The following is a 12,625-nucleotide window of genomic DNA, read 5'->3' as shown; positions in this document are numbered from 1 at the left end:
AATAATGAAGAATAGGTAATAAAAAATGAAAATACAGAAACCCATTGTAATCAAATTAATATGGCATTAACAGAAAAAAACATAATTTAGAGGGACAAAATAAAGAATCTAGGAGAAAAAAAATCACAATAAAAATTAATACGTGTCAAAGATAGTATTTTTAGTTCAGTGGGGAAAACGATGGATTATTTAAATGGCGCTGGCACAATACACTGTTTCTCAGGAAGAAAATATGATTAGGTGCCTGTCTCTCTTTTTTAATTATTGAAGTATAGTTGACATACAATGTTATGTTAATGTTTCAGGTGTACAACATAGTGATTTGACAATTCTATACATTACTCTGTGCTCACCATAATAAGCACAGTCACCATCTGTCACCATACATTATTACAATATCATTGACTATTATGCTATACTTTACATCTCTGTGACTGATTTATAACTGGTGGTTATAATTCCCGTCACCTATTTTGCTCATCTCTCCAGAAAACAAAAGCACCAGTTTGTTTTCTATATTTATGAGTCTGTTTCTGTTTTGTTCTATTTGTTCATTAGATCATTTGTTTTGTTTCCATCCATGTTGTTGTAAATGGCAAGATCTCATTCTTTTTTTATGGAGGGTAATATTCCATTGTTTATATATACCACATCTTCTTTACCCATTTATCTATTGATGGGTACTTGTGTTGCTTCTATGATTTGGCTATTATAAATAATGCTGCAATAAGCATAGGATGCATGTATCCCTTTAGATTACTGTTTTTGTATTTTTTTGTGTAAATACCCAGTAGTGTGATTACTGGATCTATTTTTAACTTTTTGAGGAACCTCCATATTGTTTTCCACAGTGGCTGCACCACTGTTTGGATTTTCACCAGTGGTGCAAGAGGGTTCCTTTGTCTCCATGTTCTCACCAACACTTGTTTCTTGTGTTTTTGATTTTAGCCATCCTGACAGGTGTGAGGTGATATCTCATGGTGGTTTTGATTTGTGCTTCCCTGATGATCAGTGATGTTGAGCATCTTTTCATGTGTCTCTTGGTCATTTGTATGTCTTTTTGATGTTAAGTTTTTCCATCTTTTTTCAGTGGAATCCTTCAGGCTGGCTTCTATATTTTTAATATGACTCCAGTAGTTTTTGAAAGCTTCCTTGCTTTCTGCAACTAGAGGGTACCTTACGCTCATCTTGCACATTTCCTGCCCCAGATCTGGGATCACCCATTTCTCTAGTTAGCCCTCATGCCTTTCCATGTTACCAGTGGAAAATGGTACATGGAGATCACAATCTGGGTCCTACGAAAGGCACTCATTTTAAACTTTTAGTCATTCCTTATAGTATTATTTCTACATCTCTAAGTAATATACTTGGGGTGCTGTTTCTTGAGTTAGCAAATTTGCACATTATTTTCTTCCCACTTCAATAAGTGAGCATTTAGCTTTTTGACCCTATCCTCTGTCACTCCTCTCTTGTCTTCTCAATATAGTTATAAAATTATTTTTAGTTAAACAGTGATGGTAAGTAGCAACACTTTATTATGCCTGTGTAAATATCAGCCAATGCAGAATCAAGTACTGTACATACAATACATCTTTTCTTATACAACTTTTTGTTTTCCCTAGGGGTTCTAATTGCCTTTCTTTTCACATTTTCCTTCAAATACGCTATTATTTCAGAGTCCCATTTTTCTCCCAAGAGACTTCCTCTCAGAGACCTCTGAATCCCTGTTTCAACCTGAGTTGATTACTGTCCAGCTCAGCTGCAAAATTATAAATCCAAGACTCTTCCCCCATCTGCTCTTTTTACTGGATTCCATATTATTCTATGAGGGAGAGCCCTTCAGATTCCATAATGATCTTTTCTCAGCAACTGAAAATTTCCAAAGAAGTCTCCTGTTTCCTGCCCCAGGGGCTAGGGGTAATTTCTTGCCTGCCATTTTCTTCTCGCTCATCCTAGAATCTCACTATATGTATGTACTTCATACCAGGCCCTACTTATAAACAAACACAATTAAAAGGGGCAGGGAATACCTATATGGATGTCCTTCTTTTTGTTCCACTTATAATGATAATCATCTTCTATTGGTATGTACCTATAATTGTTGTGACACAGTCAACTGCTCAGTGGGGAAATATTCACACTTACCAGATCGAATTTACTTTGAAAACATGAACCAAGAATTTTTATATGCATAGAAAGAGAAACAGATCACACAAATCAGGGAAATTGGGACAGATTAAGTGTGAGTGGGTGTGAATGTGGCGATTGCATTGACATCACAACAGAAGAAGTTATTACTATTAGATAAGTGTTAAGTCTCCAAACTGCAGGCAGAGATACGAGAGGTGGAATTTTGAAGAGTGTTTTGCCAGTCAGTATGCCCCACTCACTTGCGTCAGAGGTATCTAAGGTCTAGTGATATGTGGGCTGCCTTTCCATCAGGTAGGCCATTAATAGTGAAGGCAGAGTAAGATTTAAAATGACCGGGAAAGTCTAGTAATACTCTGGACAGAATTAAGTTTTGGAAACACGCACACATAATGCTAATGTTGGGGGGGAGGAGGTTAGTTTGGGCCAACCAGTGGTTTCAGACCATATTTGGGAACCAGGGATATTTGTAGTCATTCAGTGGCTTCAAATTGGATCTTTTGCTCTGTGACGCTGAGGCTGGGACTCTGCAAACTACATTTATCTTTGGCCAGCTGGCTCCCTTTTAGGTTTTGCCAATAGTGCTGCTAGAAGAAGGGTGGAGGAGAGAGAAGGGACTTGCTCTTTCCTGTTTTTCTTCCCGTTCCCAATACAGTCAGACGGCCTCTCTTAACTGGCAGTGGCAGTTAATCCTAGGTTCTAGCTTTTTCCAGTCCTTCCAGGACCAGCTTCTTGTGCTTCTCAGATGTACCAACACCATGACGTCTCTCTCTGAGCTCCTGAGGCAGTAGCACCAACTGGGCAGTTCCCTCACTTCCCAGCTCTAGGTCTAAAAATTCCAGCCTCTTGCCTTTGCTCTCCCACTCCCCAGGTATGGGAGCTGCTTCCTGAAGTAACTCTCTGTGTGACCTTTGCATCCCTTTTGCCTTTTTTGGTCCTTTAACAGTTCTTTCACCAATTGTCTATATTAAATCCTCTCATTCTGTCGGTTAAAATAGCTGGTGTGGCATCTGTTTTCCTGACTGAACCCTGACTGACATATCTGATTCTCGATAGGTATACAAATGGAATAGAAAATCAGGGAAATTTGATTCAAGTTATGATAGGAAAACTGGTAAATACATTAAAGGTTGTTAAAAGTCATTTCAACAAAATCACCTTGGCTCCGTAGAGACAGAAAATAGATTAGTGGCTGCCAGATGGGTGATGAGGAGGGACTACTAATGGGTATGGGGGTTCTTTGTGGGGGGAAATGAAAATGTCCTGGAATTAGATAGCAGGGATGGTTGTACAATTCTGTGAATATACCAAAAACCAATGAGTTGTACACTCTACAAGGGTACTTTTTGTGCTATTACATTATGAATTATATCTCAATTAAAAAAAGAAAGAAAGAAAATCGTTTTGACTGTCTTTCCAGTCTGTCCCTGGACTTCCCCTCAGTATTTCAGTCTGTTCTCTGAGTTCTAAGAATGGTCCATGGAGAAAGTTTTCGACCTCTTTTCAAAATCTAGGTCCTCCAGATGGGCTCTAGATCCCACACCTCCTTGCCCTCCTGGCAACCTTCCTCCCCTAGTCTTCTTCCCTCTCTTCTAGATCTTCGACTTCGTCCCCTCCACCGGACTCCTCCCCCTCACAGTGTACTGTGCCGGATTATCTTTTCCTTGCCAACAAACAAAAACCTTACCACACCTCCCTTCACTTCTCATTCACAACCAAACTTCACCAGCTTCTCGTGCATGCTGTCTTCACTTCCCCATCTTTCAGTTCCCATCTCCATTTGCTTTCCTCCAATTCCTAGCTTAGGTGATTTCTGGCATGGATTATTATTGGTAATAACTTTATGGAGATGTGGTTCACACACCATGCAATTTTACCCATTTAAAGCGTACAATTCAAGGGTCTGAGTTTATTCACGGAGTTATACAGCCATCGCCACAATTTTAGAACATTTATAACACAATTTCATCTCAACCTCTCCAGCCTTAGGCAACCACTAATCGGTTTTCTGTCTCTTTAGAGTTGTTTGCTTTCCCTGCTTATCTGAAGTGGCTCTTACCACTGGCATTCCAGTGTTTACCACTGTGGTGAATAAATTGGGAAGGGTGGAATGCTCCCATTTATTTTTCTCTCTCTAAAATGTTATGGACATTGTAGACATGTCAAAAGGTCTATTCAGTTTTATAGACCAGTTTTCTTTTCTGAATTTAACTAGTTCTCAGCTTCTTCCCAAAGCCTATTCGAAAAGTTCAGAAAGGCAGAGCACAGACTTTTAAATCAGACAATGCTGGTTGTAAACTCCTATGTTTCCCACCTGCTATGTGATTTTGGACAAGTTACTCATTCTTTCTGAGCCTCAGTTTTCTAATTTGTGAAATGGGGACAATAATATTACCCATCTCAAGCAGTTGTCATTTAATTAAATGAGTTAATACACATAAACCTCTTAAATTGATGCCTGGCATAAGCAAGCACTGTGCTCACTTGCTCACTTAAAAGCCTTATCTCGTTTGAATCTCAAAGCAACACTTTGGATTGTCTTTTTAAAAACTTCTCATTTTCAACTTTTGACATCATTATCTCTCCTGTCTTTCAGCTTTCTTTCTTTCTTTCTTTCTTTCTTTCTTTCTTTCTTTTTTCTTTCTTTCTTTTTTTAAGCACACTCTACCCCTAACACAGGGCTTGAACTCATATCCCCAAGATTAAGAGTTGTATGTTCTACCGACAGAGCCAGCCAGGCACCTCTGCCTTCTTTCTTTTCACCATATAAATGTGAAGGTAGATGTTTATGTGTGATTGAATCAGATGAGTTTTTATTTTTCTTTCCTCTTTTTCTTTGCTTGGGCCTTAACCAGGTATGCCTTTAGCCATTGAGAGTATGGGATCTGAAACATTATGCTATTGGCAACTATCTCTAGTTATTTTCAAGTGCTGTTAATTATAGTTTTATAAATTAAGTTTCACAGTATTTTTAAACATCTGTAAATTAATAGTCATTGCTTTATTTAACAGACATACACAAAAGAATGGGCTGATATCCTAAACCACAAAAGTAAGCATGTGGAAGAAGCTGTCAAAGAACTTATATTAATATTTGAAGCTATTTATGAAGTTAAGGACAGTGGGAAAACAGCAAAACCGTTACCAGGTAATTTTGCTAGTTCTAAAGTTTGAATTGAAACAGTTATAGAGGGGTGCCTGGGTGGCGCAGTCGGTTAAGCGTCCGACTTCAGCCAAGTCACGATCTCGCACTCCGTGAGTTCGAGCCCCGCGTCAGGCTCTGGGCTGATGGCTCGGAGCCTGTTTCTGATTCTGTGTCTCCCTCTCTCTCTGCCCCTCCCCCGTTCATGCTCTGTCTCTCTCTGTCCCAAAAATAAATAAACGTTGAAAAAAAATTTTTTTTTAAATAAAAAAAAAAGAAACAGTTATAGATATGTTTTCAGGTGGGTGCCTTCTGCTTAGCAGGTACCAAGATTCCAGACTCCCTGAAGGAAAGCATGTGTTCAGCATACACCACATCATTTGCAGAAACTGCTTAGGCACAGTGAAACTGTGCAGAAACTGCTTAGGCCCTTTTTATATCAGCTAGAGAATAGTGGGAATCAAGACCAATGCTGCAAGCAGTCTTAGGCTTGCTATTGTTAATCTCTCTCTGTCTCTCTTTGTTTCTTTCCAGTACAGCATTCTAAAATGTCTGGAGACATTTTTAGTCATTGTGCATCATGGGGAATATTATTGGCATCTAGTGGGTAGAGGTCAGGGGTGCTGGTGACAGCCCTACAGGGCACAGGACAGCCTTCAATAACAAAGAATATCAATAGTGCTAAGAATGAAATCTTGCCATTTGCAACAATATGGATGGAATGGATGGAACTAGAGTGTATTATGCTAAAGGAAATAAGTCAGAGAAAGATAAATGTCATATGGTTATATTCATATGTGGAATTTAAGAAACACAACAGATGAACATAGGGGAAGGGGAGGAAAAATAAGATAAAAACAGAGAGGAAGGCAAACCATAACAGACTCTTAAATACAGAGAACAAACTGGGGGTTGCTGGAGGGAAAGTGGGTGGGGATGGGCCAAATGGGTGATGAGCATTAAGGAGGGCACTTGTTGGGATGAGCACTGAGTGTTCTATGTAAGTGATGAATTACTGAATTCTACTCCTGAAACCATTATCACTCTATATGTCAACTAACTTGGATTTAAATAAAATTAAAAAAAATAGTGCTGAGGTGCCTAGGTGGCTCATTCTGTTAAGCATCTGACTTCAGCTCAGGTCATGATCTCACAGTTTGTGGGTTCGAGCCTTGTGTCAGACTCTGTGCCAACAGCTCAGATCTTGGAACCTGCTTCGGATTCTGTGTCTCCCTCTCTCTCTGACCCTCCCCAGCTCACGTTCTGTCTCTTTCTGTCTCTGTCTCTCAAAAATAAATAAACATTAAAAAAAATAGTGCCAAGGCTAAGAAACTACGAGTTTAAATAAGTATTGACAGCATGGTTTCTTTCTCTTTTTTCCACTTAGTTTGTCTACTTAGTTTAATTAGCTTTCTTCAGAAGTGTCGAAAACCCCAAATATCAGCTTATTAAGTTAGAGTATTCAAAAGGTAAACACATATTTTAGAAAGATAATATGTAAAATGCCCTTAAAATTTTTTTTGAGGGGGGGGAGGGGCAGAGAGCGAGGAAGAGAGAGAATCCTAAGCAGGCTCCACGTTCAGAGCAGAGCCTGATGCAGGACTCCATCTCATGACTGTGAGATCATGACCTGAACTGAAATCAAGAGTCAGGCGCTTAACTGACTGAGCTACCCAGGTGCCCCCAAATATTTTTAATTCTGTATACTAAGCTGCAGCATATATAAGAGTGTATTTCTTAGTAGAATTATGATTCTATTGAGATGAGTGATTTAAATTGAATTCAAAGATGATTCCTACAGAAACAAGTCTTAAATTTTTAAATTAAGAACTTTTAATTTTTTTTAATGTTTATTTATTTTTGAGAGAGAGAGAGACAGAGACAGAGACAGAGACAGAGCACGAGCAGAGGAGAGACACAGAAATCAAAGCAGGCTCCAGGCTCCGAGCTGTCAGCATAGAGCCCGACACAGGGCTCAAACCCATGGACCATGAAATCATGACCTGAGCTAAAGTCAGATGCTTAACTGACTGAGCCATCCAGGCACCCTTAATTAAGAACTTTTAAAGAAGGGGTTTCCTAGGAAGGTTTGGCCGTATGGAATAAATCAAATGCTCAATACTAAAGGTTATATTTTTGTTTTACCTTTTATCTATAGAACAGAGGAAGCATGTTGCTTTTGGAAGTGAAACAGAAGAGGGTGAAAACCCTGATTATGAGACTAATATCCTGCCTCAGGCTGATTTTAATGATAAAGAAGATGAATTTAAGAAGGTATTTGCTACAAAATAACCTCATACAATGTATTAGAATTATTACTCCTTGGATTATACATGACCCCCAACTGGTGCTTCTTCTAGGAAGTTCTGCAGCCGACCTGTATAGACTTACAACCAATCTGGACTTATAACAAAATCCAGAATATATAATTTTCAATGCTACACTGTAGGATCTGGCAAGATACAGCAAATCCTTTTAGTTTTCCCCAACACTATCACCTTTTAATGTGATTCTGTCAGTACAGTTATATATAATTATCTCCCTCTATTGTGATTGACCATGTTTTCTTATATAGTAAATGTCATACTTCTGGGATTGTAGTGAGAATTCATTTGACTCAAGATGTTTTTAGTTATTGTATTGAATAGAGTTACCTATGTTACAAGGCCACATTTTGATTCAGTTGAGCCCCAAGGATCTGCGTTTTTCACTAGCACCACAGATAGACTGTGGACTCCTCCCCAGGAGAAACCCTGGGTGGGCAGAGTTTCAACACTGTGTTGAGATGTATTGAGAGTGGAGGTTGAGAAGGACTCATGGAGTTTCTTGTTCCTTTCTAAGCCTCACCCTTGCGGTCATGCCTCAGTTGTAAATGCAGCTCCCACATGTGTGCTAATCCCTGCTTTCTCCTCCTCCTGTCAGTTTTCTTTTAATCCCTCATATTCACCTTCTTTTCCTTCTTTCTCTATTTTACACCTCTAACACACACTGTAATACAGTTTTGGAAATGAATAGCACACATCTGTTCTACTTTCACCTTCTTTGGCAAGAAGGGTATCATCAATGGATGGAGAAGCACTTCCCCACTAGACTAGATATTAGCTGTTGATTTCTTCTCAGTACCATGCTCCAGGCGGCCATTATCAAGCAGTAGGAGTCAGCTGGAGTGAGGCAGTGTATGCCCATGCCAGCCATCCTTCTCTTCCTTTTTAAAATAATATTTATTTATTTTTGGGAGAGTGCAAGCGGGGCAGGGAGAGGAACAGATGATCTGAAGCAGGCTGTGCGCTGACAGGCTCACAGCGGTGAGCCAGGATGTGGGGCTGGAACTCACCAACCAAACCAGGAGATCATGACCTGAGCTGAAGTTGGTCACTTAACCGACTGAGCCACCCAAGTGCCCCAGTCCTTCTCTTCCAATTGCATTCCCTTTGACACTGGCTGGGGTCCCTAGAGCAAGTCTGATTATCATCAAAGGAGGATCATCAAAGTTGGAGGATCACTTGAAGTTAGTTGCATTAGTGCAGTCACCACCTACGTAGCCTCTGCCTCTCCCATCCATCATCCTCCACAGTGCTGCCAGAATGGTCTATCTAACATAAAAAACTGACTCTGTCATGCCTGTGTTTTAGCCTGGCAATTCACCAGCCCTGATCATATTTCTCTTTGCTCATGCCTGATAACCCTGTCTTCTGATCCAACTCAACCTGGCTGGTCCACCCTGTCTCAGAGGAGCAGGGCGTAGAATGGAGAGGAACACTATGGCCAGAGCCTGGCCCTGGAGGTGTGACTCATGACTCACCGTGCAAGCAAGACTTGGGATCCAGATCCCTGCCCAGGCTCAATACTTGTCCTGTGTTCTGACCAATAAACTTGGTGACTCCTCTGGAGGGAAAGAAGGGCTTAGACAGAGGGGCAAACCATGGTCCCAGGATGGTGGAAGTTTTATCCCATATACATTTGGTACTGTACATTTTAAAATACATTTATCCTCTAAGCTGAGCTTTTTGTTTATTTTTTTCATTTTAGTGTGGAATCTTTTATTTATATTATTTTTAATATAATTTATTGTCAAGTTGGCTAACATACAGTATATACAGTGTGCTCTCTTGGTTTTGGGGGTAGATTCCTATGATTCATCATTTACATATAACATTTGTTGTTCATCCCAACAAATGCCCTCCTCAATGCCCATCACCCATTTTCCCCTTCCCCTCTCCCCATCAACCCTCAGTTTGTTCTCTGTATTTAAGAGTCTCTTATGGTTTGCCTCCCTCCCTCTCTTTTTGTAACTATTTTTTTCCCCTTCCCTTCCCCCATGGTCTTCTGTTAGGTTTCTCAAGTTCCACATATGAGTGAAAACATATGATATGTCTTTCTTTGACTGATTTATTTCATTTAGAATAATACCTTCCAGTTCCATCCACATGGCTGCAAATGGCAGGATTTCATTCTATCTCATTGCCAAGTAGTATTCCATTGTATATATAAATCACATCTTCTTTATCCATTTGTCAGTTGATGGACATTTGGGCTCTTTCCATAATTTAGTTATTGTTGAAAGTGCTGCTGTAAACATTGGGGTACATGTGCCCCTGTGCATCAGCACTCCTGTATCCCTTGGGTAAATTCTTAGCACTGCTATTGCTGGGTCATAGGGTAGATCTATTTTTAATTTTTGGAGGAACCTCCACACTGTTTTCCAGAGCGGCTGCACCAGTTTGCATTCCCACCAACAGTGTAAGAGGGTTCCCATTTCTCCATATCCTTGCCATAAGCTGAGTTTTTGAAAGATAGATTTATGCCCATACCCCCAAGCATTAAGAAATGTACCATACTTAATAAGTGGGCCAATTTTTGAGGATTGAGCAAACCAGGATTATTTTGAATAAGGTGTTTTTGAGCTTTGGCTTTTGAGTAAGGTCTTACAGTTTACTAGGGGGTTTATGAAATGCAGTTATTCAAATATTGTTTTTTGTTTAAAAAATACACAAGTAATTTGGGATTGAAATTATTTCTACAATATAATTAAAATTGTATTGTTTATTATTTATCTTCACATGTCACTTCTAATATTGTATTATTGCTTTGGAGTGTTAAAGTTCTTATTTTCGACACTGAATTTAATAGTATTTCTTTTTTAAATGATTTTATTTCCAGGTATACAGCTCTATAATTTGACATCTGTATACACTACAAAGTGATCACCACCATAAGTCTCATTACCATCCATCACCATACAGTTGACCCCCTTCACCCATTTCACCTACCTGTCAACTCCCTTCCCCTTTGGTAGCCACTGGTCTGTTCTTTGTATTTATGCATTTGTTTTTGTTTTATTGTGTTTGTTCATTTGTTTTGTTTCAGATTCCACACGTGAGTGAAATTGTATGGTATTTCTCTCTCTTAGTCTGACTTACTTTGCTAAATATAATCCCCTCAAGGTCCATCCATGTTGTCACAAATGGAAAGATTTCATTCTTTTTTTAAGGCTGAGTAGCATTCTCCTGTGTAAATATACCACACCTTCTTTATCCATTTATCTATCAATGGAAATTTAGGTAGTTTCCATATCTTGGCTATTGTAAATAATGCTGCAGTGAACATAGGGGTGCATATATCTTTTTGGAATAGTGATTTCATATTTTGGGGACAAATACCCAGAAATGAAAGAGCTGCATCATGTGGTGGCTATATTCTTAATTTTTCCATAGTGGCCTAACTGACTGAGCCACCCAAGTGCCCCTCATTTAAAGCAATTATTGATTAGAATATACCTGTTGCCATTTTGTTAATTGCTTTCCGGCTATTTTTGTAATTTCTCTCTGTTCCTTTCTTCTCTTTCTCTCTTCTCTTGTGGTTTGATGACTTTATTTAGTGTTCTAAGTTTCTCATTCCTTTCTCATTTTCTTTGTATTTTGCTTTGTGGTTGCTCTGAGGTTTACGTAAAATATCCCATTTGTTTTTTTTTTTTTTTTTAATTTTTTTTTTTTCAACGTTTATTTATTTTTTGGGACAGAGAGAGACAGAGCATGAATGGGGGAGGGGCAGAGAGAGAGACACAGAATCGGAAACAGGCTCCAGGCTCTGAGCCATCAGCCCAGAGCCTGACGCGGGGCTCGAACTCACGGACCGCAAGATCATGACCTGGCTGAAGTCGGACGCTTAACCGACTGCGCCACCCAGGCGCCCCTAAAATATCCCATTTGAATAGTAGTCTTTTTAAAATTGACAGTAACTGAATTTAAACACACTACAAAACTTTACTTTTTTCTGCCCCACTCCTGCTATTTATATTTTTGGTGACACACCTTACATCTTTTTCTTTTATACTTCCTTTAATTATTATAGTTTAGCTAATGTTACTGCTTTTGACCTTTAACCTTCATGTTTGCTTTATAAGTCAGTGACTCATTACCTTTGTTATATATTTACCTTTTCCAGTGAGATTTTTACTTCCATATGTTTTGTTATTATTAATTAGTGCCAATATTTTTCAGCATAATGAAATCCCTTTTACGTTTCTTTAGGACCAGTGTAGTGGTGGTGAACTTTAGTGTTTGCTTAACTGGAAAGCTATTAATCTCCCCTTAAATTCTGAATGATAATCTTGCCACCTAGAGAATTCTTGTTTGGAAGTGTTTTGTTTTGTTTTTTTTTCCTTTCAGTTCTTTGAATATCTCATGCCATTTCCTTCTGGCCTGTAAAGTTTCTGCTGAAAAATCTGATTGCCTAATGGGGTTTCCTGTGTATGTAACAAGTTGTTATTTTGTAACAAGGATTATTTAAAAAATTTTTTTAATGTTTATTTATTTTTGAGAGAGAGAGAGAGAGACAGAGTGTGAGTGGGTGAGGAGCAGAGAGAGAGGGAGACACAGAATCTGAAGTAGGCTCCAGGCTCCGAGCTGTCAGCACAGAACCCCATGCAGGGCTTGAACTTACGAACCGTGAGATCGTGACCTGAGCCAATGTCAATGCTTAACCACTTGAGCCACTCAGGCACCCCTCTTTATCCTTAACTTTTATCCTCAAAAAATTTTTTTTTTATTTAGAGAGAGAGAGTGCAAATGGGGGAGAGGGGCAGAGAGACAGAGAAAGAGAGAGAGAGAGAAAGAATCCTAAGCAGGCTCCACACTCAGCGTGGACCCTGACGTGGGGCTCAATCCCACAACTGCAAGATCATGACCTGAGCCAAAATCAAGAGTTGGATGCTCAACTGACTGAGCCACCCAGGTACCCTGGCTTTTTATCATTTTAATTATAATGTGTCTTAGTGTGGATATCTTTGGGTTCATCTTATTTGGACTTCTGTGCTTTGTGCACATGGATGTCTGA

At 39.3% G+C, this 12,625-nt stretch overlaps 1 protein-coding gene across 2 annotated transcripts in view; it reads left to right on the top strand.

The window, feature by feature from the left end:
* Positions 1-12,625, top strand: part of DNAH8 (dynein axonemal heavy chain 8) — a 321,754-nt gene that overhangs the window by 70,930 nt on the left and 238,199 nt on the right. The window contains exons 21-23 of one of the 2 annotated variants that reach the window (XM_047102370.1): positions 5,161-5,288; positions 6,427-6,431; positions 7,449-7,564. In XM_047102370.1, the coding sequence (XP_046958326.1) occupies positions 5,161-5,288; positions 6,427-6,431; positions 7,449-7,564 (249 nt within the window). Of the gene's footprint in view, positions 1-5,160; positions 5,297-6,426; positions 6,432-7,448; positions 7,565-12,625 lie in introns of both variants that reach the window. The other variant, XM_047102369.1, reaches the window with a different exon arrangement.

Source organism: Lynx rufus, unplaced genomic scaffold (genome assembly GCF_022079265.1).
Source record: "Lynx rufus isolate CCGP_SWC_20201006 ecotype Redwood Valley unplaced genomic scaffold, mLynRuf1.p SCAF_6, whole genome shotgun sequence".
Lineage (NCBI taxonomy): Eukaryota > Metazoa > Chordata > Mammalia > Carnivora > Felidae > Lynx > Lynx rufus.
Note: the sequence above shows the minus strand (reverse complement) of the source record. Positions and strands in the feature narration are given on the sequence as shown.